Genomic DNA, 18,939 nt, shown 5'->3' on the forward strand with positions numbered 1-18,939 from the left:
AGGCTCCTGTTCAAGACAATGACTATAATAAAGTTCTCCAAATTAGCCATTTGAAAACCGCATTGCACCCTGGTATAGCTCCCAATCCCTGCATATTCTTGTATTCTGCTGGTTTTCGTGTCTCTTTTTCTAGTGCCTAGAATTTTACCCTGATCTTCAATAACTGCAGGACTCAGGGAACACACACATGCACGGGGCATACACACATATCCACTTACTGCTATGACTTAGGAGTCTGTTTCCAAGGGCACAGATCTGTCTCTTTCCATTTACAAATTCAGTCCTGCTTACATTGAAGTACCCTGATATGAACAGCGTCGGGATGCAGAATCACTCTAATCTTAGACACTAAGTGTCTCCTCAGCCACTCGTCCACTCTCACACGTGACCCAAGCATAGGACAGTCCTACCTTGGAAGTATTATCCCAGCGTTCTTCCTCTACAAACAAGCACAATGAGATCCAAACATCTTGTGAAGAAAGCAAGCTACACACAGTAGCCACACTGCAGCCCAGCTAGCTCTGCTGTGCCAGGGATCAGGGTGGCTTTCTGACAGCAGAGGTGCTCCACGAAAATGATCAAGGCACCGTCCCCTCTCTTGGCAAGTATGGGTTGTTGGCAGCTGAAGCATGCCAAGGTCCTTCAGTCTTATTTACTCATCTCAAATTCAGCCACAGAACTGAAGCCCAGCCAGGTCCTGGAGGCTTCTAGATTTCCTAATAGATTCTGTACTGAAGATGGCCCTAAAAGGGACACAGGCCTGTAGAGGTGCAGGTGCTGGCAATGTCCCTTGTAATGTATTTCCATCAGGAAAATATAGCCTATGTTTGAAAAAAAAAACATTTGAAGATCACCCAGGGTGTCTTTAAGTTGGAGATCACACATACAACTCATAACAACTGTGAAACTAATTTCATGCTTATATTATAATACAACCCCATACAATATAGCCACTTGGAAGGTGTGGTGTGTGTGTGTGGGGGGGAGATATCAAGAAGTTTAGGACACGGTCTTCTGTGCTAAAAGCCTGCAATCATCTTGAGGAGATGATTCAAACATATATTAAAAACTTGCTAGAACAAGGTAAAGTCTGATGGCATGCTCTGATGAATGGAATTTTAAAAAAGGACCACTGCGAACAGAGGAACAGTATATCACGTGGCTGAATGCTGGAGTTCATAAATCAAATGACCTCCATGAAGCCGCAGCGTTTCCACTTCCTAGCAGTGTGGCAAGTTACTTAAGTTTGCTAAAGCACTTAGATCAACTCTGAGCATTTTGGTGACCTGGAAGTGATCGGTACTGTTGCCATCTCTATTCAGTCACCACTTCAAGGGTGGGTAGCATATGAGCCCAGGAGAGCGTGCCAGAATCATAATGGATAATTCGCTCCAAAGCTGCTCAAGTTACTTTTGTAACTTTGTTGGTATCTACTAGGCAGGGGTTGAAGAAGACAGCAAGGCCTATTTCACGCAGAGTCCGCACACAGTACCCTTCCACGCGAGATGCTCGTGCCTGTCTCTAGGGGGCGCTGAGGCTCAGCAGCCGCGGCTGGCCCTGAGCGCGTCCCCGCCCCGCGCGTGCGCGACGCCCAGGTGAGGAGGCGGCTGGGCCGTGGCTGGGCGGGATCCTCCACGGGGGGGCGGAGCCTGAGCGACCAAGGCGGGGCGGGGCCCAGCGGGACCCAGGCTAGAGGCGGGACCAGCCGCCGCCGTCTCCGTCTCGCCACCACGGCCCCCACACACCCCGCAGTCACCGCGGGAGGAGCGGAAGCCGCCGGCCTCGCCCGTCCAGAGCCTAGCCGTCCCGAGCACTGACGAGCGCCCGCCGCCTCTCTCCGGCCCGACCCCTCCCGAGAGTGCTGTACGCCCCAGCCCCGACCCGAGCGCGCCCACCTGAGGCCGCGCGCCCACCTGAGCGAGCACCATGGCGGAGCAAGAGAGCCTGGAATTCGGCAAGGCGGACTTCGTGCTGATGGACACCGTCTCCATGCCCGAGTTCATGGCCAACCTTAGGCTCAGGTGAGCGCGTCGCGGCTGCCATGCTGGGGTTTCCCTGGAGGGGGCGCTGCTGAGGTGCCTCGGGATTCGGGGTGCACCGACTAAGCAGCGCCCGCGAAGGAGTGCGCCGGGGTGACAGGGGGTCCGCGGCGCTGGGTGGTCACGCCTCCCCGAGAGAGGACGCCTCCGTGGTGCGGCCTTGGGACTCTAGGGTGTGACGAGGTCTCGGGCTGCAGTTTTAGGGGTCTGGGGTCGTCCCTGAGTGGTGTCCGGATAGGGGCGTTAGAGGCAGGCTGAGCTTGAGCTCGCTTGGAGCAGCACCAGCCTGCCCTGCGCCAGGTAAGTGATGTGGGCGGTACCGGATGACTTAATGGAACAAAAATAAAGAAAAAGAAAAACTTTCAGGAGCGGTGTGGTGGCCCTGGCGGCCCTAGGAAAACGGGAGGGCTGTTTTAAAAAGAAGCTGGCATCTCTTCCCGTTTTCACGCTTGCTTTTCTTTTCTTTTCCTTTCTTCTCCCCTTCTCCCCCCTGGCGTGGTTCTATCCTGCCATTCAGGATGCTATGGAGTGAACCCTGAGCTGTCTGTTCCGGGACACGGGCTATTTTTTAGTTACTCGTTCGACGTAATTAGACACGTTTCCAGACATCGAAGAGACTGCTGTACTTGCCAGTGCCAAGATAAACTGTCTGAATTTGACAAGGCGTCCATGGTTTCAGTTTTTTTCAAGGGGTTATGGATGGAGCCCTTGTATTACTGACGTCCTTGAGAATTTAGTCACAACTCAATGCCCCAAAATGGGCTTCCAAAAGAACTTATTTTAAAGTCTTCTATATGAGATTATTTCATTTTCGGTAGAGTAATATGTAAGCTGAGTATTAAAGCAGTTTGACTTTTAAAAAGTGAAACCAAGTTTCTAAATAGCTTAAAGTGTGTGTGTGTGTTCGTTCATTCCCAGAAGCTTTGCTTTGTCTGTTGCCTATAAACTTTATAGCCAAATATCACTTTGTAAACTTAAAACCTGAAAATCATAATTAGATTTGGATGTTTAACTTCATTTTTTATTATCGACCTTAATTTCAAAATTTAAAAAAACCCGGTTTATTCTTTGAACCAGCAAAACAGTTTCATCCATTCTTTTCTGCTGTATAGCTTAGGGTAACCTTGAACTTTTGATCCTCCTACCTCTACTTCCTGTGTACTGGGCGTACAGATGTGCACTACCTGATATATGTACAGCTGGGGCTCAAACCCAGAGCTTGGTACATTAGGCAGGAGTCACTCCATCAACAAACGGGCTGCACCATCAGCCCTCATCTGTTCTGTACCAGGCTTCTAATGTCTGGAGCAAGAGTGTGGAGTAGGAGCATCAGCCTGAATGCTACTCCTGCATACCATAAACTGTGGGCCTCCGTTTCTTAGTTATAAAGTAACAGCGATCTCCAGGAGTTTTCAGAGCTTATATTCTCAGCCTCCCTGAGTTTCCTAGGGTAGTAGTCCCAAAGGACACAGTGTATTCTAAATAGAGTGTTACATAGACTATGTAGTTCCTTGCTGTCCTCAGAAAGTCCATTCCAAGAGTCTCTGTGGATTCTAAAATTTGAGGATGCTTACCTATAGTCCCAACTATTTCAGAGGGCAATACTGGAGAATGTTCATTTGAGGCCAGTCTGGACAATTTATCAAGACTGCATTAAACATTATGATTAGAGGATGCCTGAATCCTTAGTGTAAACTGACAGAAGTAGCTTCTTCGTGTCTGTGGGACATGTATTACAAGAAACCCCCTGGTGGATGAGCCCTATTTACTGTTTTCTCCTTTAACTACAAGCCTATGATCAACTTTATAAATTCAACACAGTAAGAGATAAAAAATTACTGATATAAAACAACTATTATAGCAATATACTGTAATAAAAGTTAGGTCGAGTTTCTTGTGGTTTCTCATTCAAAAGATGGTTTTATGTCATATTCACTCTCACTGATAGCATATAGCTGAAACTGCATAAAATGAAGTTTTGGATAAGGGAGTTCTGTTTGTATAGCCTCGATTACACATATCTTCCTGTATTTTCTTCTTTGCAGTCCCAGGGACTGAACTCAGGGCCTTGTGTGCACTTGGCAAGTGCCTTACCCCTGACCTACACCTCTAGTCCCTCCTGTGTTCCTTAAATCATATCTAGGTTGTGTATAAAACCTAACACAATGTAATGCTATGTAACATTATATTATATCATATCATATCATATTATACTATTAGGGGATAATGACAAGAAAAGGTCTAAACTTGATCAGCCCTGATACAGCGATACAGTGTTTTCTCCAAATCTTTTCAGTTCTCAGTTGATTGAGAATATAGAACCAGCAGTTATAGAAAGCCAACTACAGATTGTATCCATAGTACTAGAGTAGCTTGTTGTACTTCTTTTGTTGTTTGATTGTTGTTTTTATTTTACTTATTTATTTTCATTTATTTGTTAATAGTTTCCCTATGTGTAGCCTCAGACTTAAAGCAATCCTCTTTAGTCTCCTGAGTCTCATTTGACACCATGTTTTATATGTTAATTTTAAGCCAAAGTTTAGATGCCCAACCTTTATTTTTTCCTTTTGGTTTTTTGAGACAGGGTTTCTCTGTGTAGCTTTGGCACCTGTCCTGCAACTCGCTCTGTAAACCAGGCTGATCTCTACCTCCCGAGTGCTGGGATTAAAGGCATGTGCTACCACCACCCGCCTAGATGCCCAACTTTTATATAAATGGCATCAAATGTCATCTTAATCAAAATGATATAATTACAGTTATAAGCAGTACTATGGTGGTATAGAGTCAATGGCCAAGATTCAGGTTCTCATTTTACTACTTTCTTGCTATGGTCTAAAGATTTCTTATTTAAATGTTTTTGTATCCTTATCATTTTTTAAAAATAGGTCATCTTTAGGTTAAATTCTTTAATATATATAATTCCAAAGACTACTTCCTGGTAAATATTTATTAGCAATACTGTTCAAAGTTTTCTCGGGTACACATAGTGTAGAGAGTTATATAAAATAATAATTTCACCAATTAAACTTGTTCAAAATTATTTGAGATGCTACCCTTCCCCCATGATGGAGCTGTGTGCTTTGAGAAGTCTTTTTATAATTACTAATCATTTCAGTTTATCAGACATCAAGTACATTTGCTAAGTACATACTACACATGACACAATAGTAACACTTGAATATGGTGTCTTATTTTAACTTCCATACAGCATATGTACGGCACACATGGCATGACATTAGTCAGAACTTTGAGGAATTTTTGGGTTTCAAGTTGAAGGTTTAGAGTCTGAGTTAAACTAGTTTTTAAAACTTACTTTTTGCCAGATATGGTAGCTGACTCCTGTAATCCTAGCACTCAGAAGCTTGAGGCAGGAAGCTTGCAAATTCAAGTTTAACATGGGATACATAATGAAATCCTGTCTTACAAACTTCCCCCATCCCAACAGACAAGAAAGGCAAAGCAAAGAAAGACACCTCTCCATCCCTCTGCAATAGAGTTAAATGGTTGTGGCTTTTGAAAATTATCACCATCATTATTCCTGTTGTCAGTGTTGTGTGTCTAACCAGGGCCTTTGCATGCTTAGAAAGTTTTCTACTATGAGTTTGATCTGCAGCCTTTTTTTAAAAAAGTAAATTGAAGGACAGTATTTAGAATTTGTTTTAAAGACTTTCACATTCATTGGTTACAAGCTTTCAGAGATTTGAATTAGTAGATCTTTAGGGAGAACCTGACGTCTGTGTGCACAGAAGAGAATGGTATAATTGAACTTTGCTTGAGGTACTCTGGAGGATGAGATGGGTGGATGCAAAGAATTATGAGTGTGATCTATTCCTTATCTTTAAGAGGTGCTATGTCAGTGAATACCAGGAGAAAGGTGACAATTGCTATTAATTTAGAAAACAGAAAATGAGATGAGCTTTATAGAGCTAAGGTGGCTATTTGCCAAGTAATTCTATGAACTTAATTGTTCTGGAAGTTCGAAAGAGGGACAAACCCCACAGGTTGACTCTGAAACACCCTGAAGAGAAGTTGAGCTCAGCTCCAGAGAATGAGTAGTGCTCATCTAGGTGGACCTGTGGGTGGAGAACATTCCAGGTGGATACAGTGGCATGAATGAGTAGGGAGGGTGGCAAGAAAGCCGGCTGTGTATTTAGATGATCGTGAATGAGCTGTGCTGTCTGCAGAGGAGTTGGTATTGGGGATCTGTGGGAGGAATCATGAGCTCCTGTTAGCAGGATTCCTGGCTGATGCTAAGATTTCCAGTCTGCCTTTTCCCTGTCAGTCAGAATCCTGGATTATTAGATACCTGTATGTGTTTGCTGCCGCTGTTGCTTTGGGTGGGTGGGTGGGTGGGTGGGTGGGACTCACACATCACCAAGGCTGACCTCCAACTCATAATCCTGTTTCTGCTTCCATATGCTAGGATGACAGGTGTGTGACACCACTGCCAGCATTTGTGCGTGTGTAACTCTGAGAGTTGGCTGTGATTCTCATTACACAGACCACCAACTCCTCAGTTGTTGATACATAGTGTCAGCGAAGGGTGGCCCCATACCTTCTTTTAGAGCTAGAAATCCCAACCCGGATTTAAAACCACCCTCTCTGAAAATTTAAACTTTCTGTCATCATGACATTCCCCCTCCCTGACTGTATCTAGCTGTGAGTACCTGGAAATTGTTTCTGTATCCTTTGGTTTTCCAATTCACTTTATTTAAAGATGACCAAGAATCTCCATGGCAGACCAAATACTAACATGAGATGTTAATAAGTTTTCAGTGTGAGTGGTTTGGGCTACACCAGGTATATTCCTTTGGCTGTCAGCAGGTGAAATGGGAGGTGTCTGTTTGAGGGGTGGATGCAGGGATGCAAATTAAATTCCTGAAGATGTTCCTATTACTCCTGCCCTCCTCATGCTGGCTCCAGTTTGTGCTCCTTATTCTGGAATGTTTGGTCCTGTGATTTCTGCCTGGTTCTTCCACATGGACCGCTTCCGTCCTTTTTAGGGTCTGTAACATACATAAAGTATCTAAGGCTGTAGTTACTTCAGGGGTCTGTGACATCAAAACTTGATTTTAATTTTCTCAACAGTGGAAATTTTCCATCACTGTGCTGGGCACACAGTACATGTCTTTGGGATAACAGTTTCCGTATTGTAGATAGAGAAGAAAGGAAGGTTTCAGTTACTTTCAGTAAAACTTTTATGGTCTTGGGTGTGGAGGCGCACACCTGTCAATCCCAGCACCTAAGAGTCCAAGTGAGGAGAATTTTGAGTTCAAGCCAGCTTGAACTACATAATAAGACTTTGCCTCAATAGTCAATTGAATAAATAATTTAGAAACGTTAAAAATATCGTTTTCAGTTTGGAATTGTCTTTTCAGAGCTAGTGTTGTAGGTCTGTAGTGTGATTCGTAGGATGTGTCACCTAGCATGTGCAAGGCCCTGGCTTTCCTCCCTAGCGCCATCTAAAGGAAAGGACAGTAACAACAATTGGACTGTTCTCTGCTTTTCCTCTTCTGAAACTAAAGCTTGATTTTTGAACATTTACTCCGATCACTGTAACTTCACTGTATTCATACTACCTGTGCATGCGTGCATGTGTATATGCGTGTGTGTGTGTGTGTGTGTGTGTGTGTGTGTGTGTGTGTGTGTGTAAGGCCAACTCAAGGTGCTATCTACTTTAAAAATTTTTTGAGACAGGGTGTCTCACTAGCCTGGAGCCCACTAAGTAAGCTAGGCTGGTTAACCAGCAAGCCCCAGGGGTCGACTTATGATTGCCTTCCCAGCACTGGGGTTACAAGTGCCACCACACCTGGGATTTTTACTTGCATTCAGGGTCCAACTTGGGACTTAATTGTAAGACACTCAACTGACTGAGCTATCTCCTCAGCCCCACATCTCCAGATGAGTGTAGGTGAGTGTGTGTATGTGGACAGGGTAACGTTAAAGAGCTGGTGCGGGTTAATGTGGGTAAGCATATCTGAGAAGATTCCATTTGCATTTCTTGCTCTTGTAACAAAATCTCCCTGTGTCTTGAGGCTCCCTTCCCTTCCTCCCAGAAGTCTCCTGTGAGAGGAAGAGACTTGTTCTGTTATTTATCTTTAATTTTCCAGTGGAGGTGGTGGTGGCAAAGTGCTTTCTGTTTCTAAAGGATCTGTGCCCAGGAGTGAGATTCTTGTCAACCCTCCTCTGACGCTCAGGCCACATTCTGCTTCCTTTTTAGCTACTTGTTTGGGGCAGGGAGCCCTTGCTTCCTCCCTTTCTAGCCTGACCCATTCCTGTTCCTGAGTCTTTCTAGCATCCCAGCAGCTTCTAACCTTATCTGAGCGCACTGTTGGGTGGATGGGGGAACACCTCACTCTTCTGAGCGCACTGTTCTGTGGATGGCGGGGAACACCTATTTAGGTGGATGGCGGGGAACACCTAGTTAGGTGGATGGTGGGGAACATCTAGCTCTTTTGAGTGCACTGTTCTGTGGATGGCGGGGAACACCTAGTTAGGTGGATGGTGGGGAACACCTAGTTATGTGGATGGTGGGGAACACCTAGCTCTTCTGAGCGCACTGTTGGGTGGATGGGGGGGGATTACCTAGTTCATCACCCTCACACCACTGTCTGCTGAAATGTAAAATTCAGGCTGCTGTGTAGGAGTGGACTTGAGCAGAGGACACTGTCCCTGAGAGATGTGCTTCTCAGTTGATAGGGCAGTAAAATGTGGTAAGTTTCCTACCGTCATCTGCTGTTCCTACCTTGAAGACAAAGCATCTACTCAGCCTTATTTATTTTGTGGTGCAGGAGATTGAATCCATTGCCTCATGCATGCTAGGCAATTGCTCAATCGCTGAGCTATACTCCAGGTCCTGTTTCTTTTAACCTGTGCTTATTATGTCTTTGCTTAGAGCAGATTTTTTTTTCAGTGAAGCTGTTGACATTTTGAGTGGATAAGGCTTTGTTGCGAGGGCTTCTCTACGCCCTGAGGGATATTTAGCAACATCTACCTACTAGATGCAAGAATTGCATCTGTGTAAAATTGCCTCCAGTTGAGAACCTCTGGCCGAGGCTGTTCTTACTCCCTGGACTGTTCTTCCCTCATTGCCACTCTCATTCCCTCCCTGCTTATCACTCACATCTTACTCATCTAGAGACCAGTTCTAAGAAGTCTGTCCTAATCCCACAAGACACTCTGCTCCTAGAATACAGGCACACTTGTTCATAACTGTTAAAGATTTTGCCACATTCTCTTGTTGTTTTGCATATCGCTCTCCTACCCTGTGGCATAGTTAGTCAAAGATGCATTTCTAAAGGTAGACCCAGTGCTGTTGGAGAGCCCATCTTTAAGAAAATACGAAGTGTGGCTATAAAATTGGGTCTTTGGACAGGGAAGCATGAGTGAGTGAGAAACAGGCCTTTTGTTCCTGTCATGCCACAGGCTTGACACCTGTGTACTCAGCACAACTAAAGTAGTCAAGCATTGGATAATTGAGAGTTCAGCCAGAACTCTCAATCCTAAGTGTATATCAGAGCCTGGTGTTGCAGGCCTATAACCCCAGATACTCAAGAGACTGAAGCAGGGTGATTAAAAGCAAGGTCTGTATGAGCTCAGAGTGAGGTCAAGGACAGACTTGCAATTTATGGAGATTCTATCTCAAGTTGCAAAGAAAAAAGAGGGCTATGGTTGGGCATAGTAACATAATGCCTGTAATCCCAGGATTTGGGAAGCAGAGGCAGGAGGATCAGGAGTTCAGAATCAGTGTTGGCTCATGAGTTTGATGCCAGCCTAAACTGTTTGGAGCACCCCCCCACACACATACCCACACCCATATATATATATATATATATATATATATATATATATATATATATATATATTCTCTCTCTCATACACACACACACACACACATACACACACACACACACACACACACACACACACACACACGCAAACACCCAAGACAAAAGAGAAAGCTAGGGATGTAGCTCAGTAGAGTACTTGCCTAGCACTCAGAGGCTCCAGATGCAATCTTCAGTACCACCCTTCCCTATAAAGAGAAACAAAAAGCATATAACCTTCTCAGTGTTGTCCTTGATTGTGGACTGGGGAGAAGAGGCGTGATGGAACGAATAGGCAGACAGCAGCAAGGGGCTCATGCTGCCATAGAACTCTGCCCACACCCAGTAAGCCATTGGGTCATTGGAAACTTTGGCGAACAAAGTTTTCCCTTCCTTACCAGACCCTGGGTGGTCTTCATACAACGTAAACCCACTGTGGGTTCATTGCTTCAGTTCAAACTCTTTCTCCTCAGATTTAGAGGAGAGGTGAATGGCACACTAAATCTTTTTGGCTTCCATATAAAATTCTTTGGCAACTGCCTTTGGAAACGGACAATCTGCTCTGTGCCTGTTTTGCACATTGGCTTCAGATTGGAACAAAAATGGGAACTTGGTTTTGGAGCTGCCATTTGGAGTGAATCACCCCCACCGCCTTGTTTCCTCTCCTCTGTGACAGACTTCCAAGACTATTTTTATTCAGGGTCATTTCTTGACCCTGTAGACTTCTGCTGAGTTTAGCTCCCAAATACAGCCAGATGTGGATGGAATCAAACACTCAGAAGTCACTACTGGTTGCTTTCATTACAGGCTTTTGAAGGGATTGACTCTTAGAGTTGCTTGACTTTGATATGGATGGACACGTTTGCACAATGATCTGCATGCACTTCACTTCACTGAGCTAGCCTTATGTGGAGAGCTAGCTGCTCACCAGTGTTCTCACCAAATGTCTGAGCCAGCCCAGCAAACAGAACCGTGATCAAACACTAACCTCATTTTTTTGATTATTTCCTAAAGACAGGAATTGGGCCATTGTGCCATTGCCCAGCCACTGCCGAGTTCACTGAGAGAGGAACTTCTGTGGTCCTCGTTGACTCTAGACCTAGTGGTAGCTTCCCCCATGCATGCAACCACTGACATCACTCAAATGCCAACCCTATTCATAGAAGTTGGAGAGAGAGGGCAAGCCTCCTTCTAATTGTCTTTTAAATCCCTTGATTGATTTGACAGTTTTATTTCCTGGGGAAACAGGCTTCTTTCATCTAACTGCTCTATAGTTATTGGTTAGGGCTCTTGAAAAGATCTATGTTTTCCATCCTTTAGCTGGGGGGCATTTGTGTGGTGGAAGAGAAGGGAAAATGTGCTTGCCACAGGGAGAGTGGAAAACACACAGGCTTTGTGGTCTGTCTGACCCAACTCCCAATCTCATTATGATTTAAGTACTCTAGACCTCAATGTCATTGTGTGTGGACAGTGATCACCTACGGTTACTGCGATGAAATCATCTGTGTGGAAAAGGTCTGGTCAGGGCTTAGTTTAATTTCCACTTAACTCATGTTGACTCTTCTCCACTCCTTCCCATATTGTCTTGCCTCTCTGTCCTGCCCTACCCCTGTGAGTACTGAAGTAGCTGTGTTCTTCCTCCTCCAGTAAAATGGGGGAGCCAGTTGTTTTGCTTTCATCTGGGAAGCAAGGATGAAAAAGGTCCTGGGAGGAATTCTGGCTGCCCGTGGAGAAAGAAAGATGTTTTCCATGTTCTACCTGGTTCCTCGAAGCCTTCCTTGTGGGAATAATGGGCTATTGTGAAGTTAATGACAGCATCTGAATAGGTCTTCAGTGAATGCTTAACCTCTGGTCCAGCCTCTTGGACTGAACATTCCCTGGCCATGCTCAGTTCGTTCTGTAACCGCCACCTGAAACAATCACACAATGTTTACTTCCTGAAAACCGTCTCAAACTCTCCATAGCAAGCACTTCCGCTGCCTTTTATTCTGTGTGCCATGTTCTCTGCTCTCCTACGAGTTGGTGACATTGATCCTCAGATCTAGGCAGTGATAGCCATGTGATAAACTTGTAAGCAGAGTCTTTAAAAATAAAACCATTCTGAAACCAAATTTCCTTACCTAGCTGTGGAATCCATATGATTTTTTTTTTATACTCTCCAACATTAAGCTGAAGACCACTGTGCTGAGTACTTACTGGGGCTTTCTTGTGGAAGTCACTCTTTGAGAGATAGCTTGCTGGGGTAAAGGATGCATTAATGAATGAATCGATGTGAAATGAAATATAGAGCCCAAGTAAACAGTGCAGATAATTCATCATTCTAAGTACTCCCTAGACAGAAGGAATCAACATACCATATTTTTTAAAAGAACTGATGACAACACAATTAAGATCTGTGCATATGAATATATTACAGCCCAGGGGGGACTGAAAAATGAGATTGGAAGTGGCTTGGGCATACGCTCTAGAAGAGGTACAACCTAAGCAGATCCTTGATGGAGAAGAACTGTCTCTCATTTGGAAACTGTCTTTCCTGCTGCCTTCTATCCCTGGATGGCTTTTCTTCTTTTTCTACCTGCTCAGAGTGAATGGGCTGGCCTTGCTCCTAGCCAGCTTCCATTGCGCAAGGCTGCTTTCCCTCATATGTCTGCACCTTTTTAGTCTTCTCTTATACTGTCTTACAATTAGAGATTAAGTTGAATTGATAAAAATTCTCTTAGAAAGTCACTACCACCAGGCACGATTAAGTTTGCGCTTATCATCCCAGCCCTCAAGACAGTCTGAGGCAGAAGGATAACCCTGAGTTAAAAGCCTCTCTGGGTAGGCCAGCCTAGGATATAGAGTATATTTTATAAAATCAAAAGGAGAACAAGACATTCATATTCACACACACCCCCTCTCTGGAATCACATCCTTCTGAAGTAGCCCAGGCACAGTTGTGTCCATTGGCCTAGTCTGGTTATTCTCTTTCATACCTCTCTGTAGCCCTTCACTGGAATGAGGGACTGGAGTTTTCGTTTCTGAGAAGTGGTGCTGATGGGACGGATCTGGGATGGAGCGCTAAATGCCATTGTGAAGGATGTGCATGGTAATGTAGTTCAGTTTATTCTTGGGGAGGCAAGTCCTTGTGACGAGGAAGGATGGCCAAGGAAAACTTTGCATAATTACGATTGCTGGCTCGTCTCTGAGTCTAGAAGAGGATGGGGAACAGGAAATCTCCCCTCCCTTATTCTTATGCTCAATTACTGAACTTCTGAGACTCAGCACCCAGACTGTTGTGTACTGTGATCATGACATTGTGGGTGGGAGATGTTTGTGAGCCAGCCTGTGAATTAGATCATGGCTTCCAACATTTCCTGATGAAATAGTGGAAAGCAGGGCATTTAAAGCAAAAGATTCCAGTAACAGACTTGAATAGTTGGAAAAGTCTATCAAGGCCGTCATCTGACTCCTTGTTCATACTTTGCCTCCCTTCCAGTTCCCCCCATGTCCTAGCTCTATCCTTGTAGATACCCAAACTTACAGTCCCCACACAACTGCTTCATGGGTGTTGTTGCTATTCTGCCTAACTAGGACTCCATCTCCCCCACATTCTACTTGACTCACAACATAGCAGTAGGTTCACTTTAGTGTGATTGAAGCTTTAACACTAACATGGCTGTTTTGCTTTACTAGAAAGACTACTTATTGCTGAGCAAGATTTTTTCCTAGAGGAGCCACAGGCTAGTACAAAGTTCTAATATGTCCTTTTGGAATGATTGGAAGGCATTCGAAGGAGCAAACAAAACACAGCTTTCTTTTAGTTTCTTCTTTCCACATCTCTCCCATGATTATATTACTGTCTTGATTTTAAAAAATTATTTGCCATTTATTTATAGAAGGTTCACATAAACAATAGAAGCAATTGAATTGGTCCAAAAAATAGTTTCACCTAAAACAATGAAGCAAACACCAAGAGAAACTCAAACAATTTTTCTTTCTGTGACCACAAAGTCGGCTTTGAGGACTTGTACAATGGAGAATCGTCTGGAGCGACTGTCTGAGGCTGCTGGCCTATCTCAGTCCACCGCTTTGTATGTAGCATCAAGTCAGGAAAAAAAGCCATAGTCAATTTTCAAAAAGGTCAAACACTGTTGAAAACACTTATACTTATTTGGAATGATTCTACTGTTAGTCTTGTTTCAGTTCTGACTTACATAGATATCTGGATCATTTTGAGTTTTTTATAGGAATAGTTGTTAGTAATATCAGGTTGAGTTATCAGATTCTGTTATCTGTCTCTAAATTCTTGTGATTAATAAGAGGACCTTTTAACAAGGCAAAAAGTTCAAAGTGAAGCCTGGGCTACATGAGACCCTGTCCCCAAATCCCCAACAAACAAAAATCTCTAGGCTAGTTTAAATGTAAGTTACAACTATGAGAACTTGTAATCATATTCAACTAGCTTTTCTGTCAGTTTGTGTTTGTGTCTTAGCCTCTGTGTCCTGAGGGCCATGCAAAGGCTAATCTCCAAAGGCCTATTTGCATTAAGGGCAAAGATGATTTTATATGCATATATGAATGAATAAACAAATAAATAAATGCATAGTACTTAAGCATCTTTGTTTCCTTGTTAAACTATGCATTTTGTTTTCTAAAAGATATTAATTTAGCCCTAGCTGACCTGGAACTTACTATTGTAGACAAAGCAGTCCTTGAACTTGTGATTATCCTTCTGCCTCTGCCTCTAGAGCACTAGGATTTCTGGCCAGTGTCACTGAGCCCTGCTTCATTTACTGTGTTTAATGTATGCCTTTTACTTCTTGTGTTTTGTGTAACATGACTTTTCTACTGTAACTTCAGTCTTTGGGAACATAGGAAAATAAAATTACCATTACTCTCAGGGGATGAGGTTCTACAGCATGTTTGGGACTCTTTGTAAAGTGGTGACTACCTCCTTTTCCTTTCAAAAGTTTGGAAGGGGCTGGAGAGACGGCTCAGTGATTAAGAGCTCTTGCAACTCTTCTAGAGGATCTGAGTTTGGATCCCAGCACCCACATTGGGCAACTCTACAACTCCCTGTAACCCTAGCCCTGAGAGAGTTCCACACCATCTTCTGGCTTCCACAGACACCATACATACACATGTGACGCTCGCGCACGTGCACGCGCGCACACACACACACACACACACACACACACACACTTATGAGTAAATCTTAGGAAAGAGTTGTAGAACTCAGGCATGTGATGCCTGAGCCATAAGATAAAGTGGAAACCATGGCCAAGTGTCACTGTCGCCCCCTTTAGCCAGTTAACTGCATTTCCACCACACTCCCCAATCTTTCACAGCATCATGATGCCTTCATTCAGTTTTTATCAGTTGTCAAATGTCCACAAGGTAGACACTTCAGTATAGCAAGTCCAGTGATGCTTATTCTGGTGGTGTCTGTATTATTCCTGGCCAAGGAGGAGCCTAAGGAGCAGCCTGGGATTCCAAGTAGGGTCCAATAGGGCTTTAGGCCACCTGCCTTCTGTGGCTTTCAACAGAGCAGCTTCACTGTGAACTGGGGTTCCAGGGATTTAATTCTCCATTTGGAAAAAGCACCAGCCAGTGAGAAATCAGCTTATAAACTACTGCTATGGGTTTAGAGTTTTAGCCTCATAAACAATTGCACCCCAAAATTAGAGGTACTCCCAACGAAAAGCAAAAGCGAGGTGCCATATAAAACAAAACTCAGGAGACAGTGAGCTCTGTAGTTACACATGGCTATACCACTCAGTGTTTTGGTTCTCAGAGCCTGTATAGCCTAACCTTAAAGTGTGAATGATTCTTACAGTACAAGACTGTTACCAAGTGAGATGTGTGTTGTTTTGTTTTGAGACAGGGTCTCACTATGTAGGCCTGGCTGTCCTGGAATTCCTATGTAGAAGCTCTTGCCTCTCTCTCCTGAGTGCTGGGATTAAAGGCCTGCACCACCATGCCCAGCTGGAGTGTTTAATTCTTAACATGTTACAGGTACTAGGTATAAATACTCCCTCAGTTTTGCTTCTTTGAAGAAAATATGAAGTTGGGCATGGTGGCATGTGCTTAATCACAGATCTTGGGAGACAGAGGCAGGTGAATCTCTGAGTTTGAGGCCAACCTGATCAACAGAGTGAGTTTCAGAACAGCCAGGACTACACAGAGAAAACCCTATTTCAAAAAAAACCCTATTCTTTTGGACTGGAGGCAAAACGAAAAAAGATGGCCCAGTGGTTAAGAGCACTGTCTGTTCTTCCAAGGGACCTAGGTTCTGTTCCCAGCACCCACATGACAGCTCACAACTGTCTGTAACTCCAGTTCCAGGGGATCTGACACCCTCATACAGACTTTCAAAACACCAATGCACCTTAAAAGAAGGAAATGTGAATATGTGATTTCACTTTTTCTTCAGTAACTCATCACCATGGCCATACTTTTGAACAGTTTTTTGTATGTAATCCTTTCCTCCCCAAATTAATGCAAATAATTTAACCTTTAGAGTATATTGTTGTTGGAGGCTGCTCGTTCATTCCCTGATGCTGAGACCCAAAATAACCACACAGAATCTGTATTAATTAAATCACTGCTTGGCCTATTAGCTCTAGTTTCTTATTGGCTATCTCTTACGTCTTAACCCATTTCTATTAATCTGTGTATTGCCATGTGACTGGCTTACTGGCAAGGTTCCAGTGTCTCTGTCTCCTGCGAGTGGTTACATGATGTCTCCTGACTCTGGCTTCCTTCTCCCAGCATTCAGTTTAGTTTTCCTGCCTAGCTTTACTCTGTTAAGCTATTGGCTGAAAGTAGCTTCTTTATTAACCAATGGCAATAAAACATATTCACAATATGCAGAGGGAAATCCCACATCAGTATATAGTTAAGTCTACACGATTTATTTCAGTTTGCCTCACTGTAAATCTTCTCTGCCCTCTTAATGTATAAATCTAATCAGCTCTGGGTTCAGCAGTCAGATAAGCTCATTAGAAGGAGTATGTTCTGATTAGACAGATCTTGTGTGTCAGTTGTGTGACATCAGTTTTAAGAAGCCTGTGTCTTGTCTTTGCAGCTGAGATCCCTTTTTCTATTGCTTTGGTGTGTTGGTTTAAGAAGCTGAGTTCTAGGTAGGTGCCATGCCACTTGAAACTTATTTCTGTCCTTGGCATTTGAATTATGTGTGTGGTTGAACAAACTCGGCTTATGAGTGGAATTTTCCATCCTGTGAGCATTTTGATTGCTTGCTGACTTGTGGCAAGTAGCTGCCATGTGTCTATTTGCATCTCTGACCTCTTAGGCTCCTGTTTTATCTGAAACCATTGATGAAGAAGAACTTCTTTAATGTTGTCTTAGTTTGTCCTAGACAGGTGTTGCACATAGCCTGAATTGTGTCTGAAGTGCCCAGCTTTAGAGAGACTTCCTGGGCTCCATTTCCAGGAGACTGCTTTCCTGAGTCTCTTGATGCCCAGGTGATTCTTGTGTTCAGCCAGGCCAGTAACCACTATCCAGGCAACTGTGCTTTCAGCCCAGGGTTGTGCTTTGATGAAGCAGAATTGGGCATAACTGTGATAAGAGCTGACTGGCATATTAGCAAATACAATAGCCAGTAGTCATGGTTGCTATTAGTTATAGTTTAGTTGTTTAACAGTCATGTGCTACTCTCCATCTTTGCGTTATGTTTTTATCCTATGACTAGGCCTCTCTTCCACTTTTGCCATGCTGTGTGTTGTTTTACTTTCTGTGTCCAGGTAGTTGTTGTTTTGGTTTCTTGTGACAGGGTTTCTCTGTGTAACTCTGACAGTCTTGAAACTCAGTTTGTTAACTAGGCTGGCCTTGAACTCCTGCCTCTCCCTCCTGAGTGCTGGGATTAAAGACATAGACCACCATGCTCAGTCTGTGTCTAGGTTCTTAATTAAAAAAAAAATCTGGAGGAGGGAGATGACTCAGTGGGTAAAGCGCTTGCTTCACAAGCACAAAGACCTGAGTGGATCCCAGTGGTGCATGTCTTTAAAGCTAAAACTGGAGGGATGGGGAAAGAAGAGTGCAGAGACAGGCAGATCCCTGGGACTTACTGGTTAGCCAGTCCAGCCAATCAGATGAGTTCTGGAGTCATTGAGACTATCCAAAAAAATAAGGTGGAACATAGAGGAAGACATCTGACCACTGACCTCTGGTTTCCACATGCATGTTGCGTGTACCCATGCATAAATGTGTGTATATACCTATATATAACATCTTATTAATACTTTGATACATTCCCTTTGTAATATATATTATTTTAAATATATATTTGTAAACACACACACACACACATATATATATATATATATTACTTTAAAATTTGGAATCCTCAGTTTTCCTTAAGAGTATGGCCCTTGGCAAGTTAAGCATGTGCCAGTAGATGACCCCATACCCATGAGTATATTAGCAGTACAAATTGTACTCAGTGCATTAGTTTTTAAAAAATAAAGGGAAGGGGCTGGAGAGATGGCTCAGAGGTTAAGAGCATTGCTTGCTCTTCCAAAGGTCCTGAGTTCAATTCCCAGCAACCACATGGTGGCTCACAACCATCTGTAATGGGGTCTGGTGCCCTCTTCTGGCCTGCAGGCATACACACAGACAGAATATTGTATAATAAATAAATAAATAAATAAGAAGGAGAGCGGCTCTTCAGCTTTAAAAAAAGGGAAGATACGTAGTTGGGAAGGGGTGGAGTGGAACTAGGAGGAGTTAGGAGAGAAGCAGGGGATGAATATAATTAAAGTGCATTGTATGCATGTGTGAAATTTTCAAAGAATAAAGATATTTAAAATTTTGGACTCTTTTTACTTACTCAATGTGTAGTTTTGTAAAGTGCTTTCTTATTTAGCATAGTAGCGTTTGTGCTTTCCCATGGCATTAAGGGGTCTTTGGAAGAATGATGACCATCATGTCTTCTCTATTCTTTCTGTGTAAGTGACTAGGATGCTGTGACTCCTGTGCTTATGAAGCTGATCAGCCAGCAGGGAGACATACTAATTTGGTAAACAATGAGAAGGGTTGAAGGAATCATACAGGGTTTCCTCATCAGGGAGATG

The 18,939-nt window shown here is 43.6% G+C and overlaps 1 protein-coding gene across 1 annotated transcript in view; it reads left to right on the forward strand.

The window, feature by feature from the left end:
* Positions 1-1,713: 1,713 nt before the first annotated feature.
* Myo1d (myosin ID) overlaps positions 1,714-18,939 on the forward strand; it is a 293,048-nt gene continuing 275,822 nt past the window's right edge. Inside the window, exon 1 of the mRNA XM_075991410.1 lies at positions 1,714-2,021. Within this exon, the coding sequence (XP_075847525.1) occupies positions 1,927-2,021 (95 nt within the window). The 5' untranslated portion in view covers positions 1,714-1,926. The remainder of the gene's footprint in view (positions 2,022-18,939) is intronic.

Source organism: Microtus pennsylvanicus, chromosome 11, assembly GCF_037038515.1.
Source record: "Microtus pennsylvanicus isolate mMicPen1 chromosome 11, mMicPen1.hap1, whole genome shotgun sequence".
In the NCBI taxonomy this organism is placed as follows: domain Eukaryota; kingdom Metazoa; phylum Chordata; class Mammalia; order Rodentia; family Cricetidae; genus Microtus; species Microtus pennsylvanicus.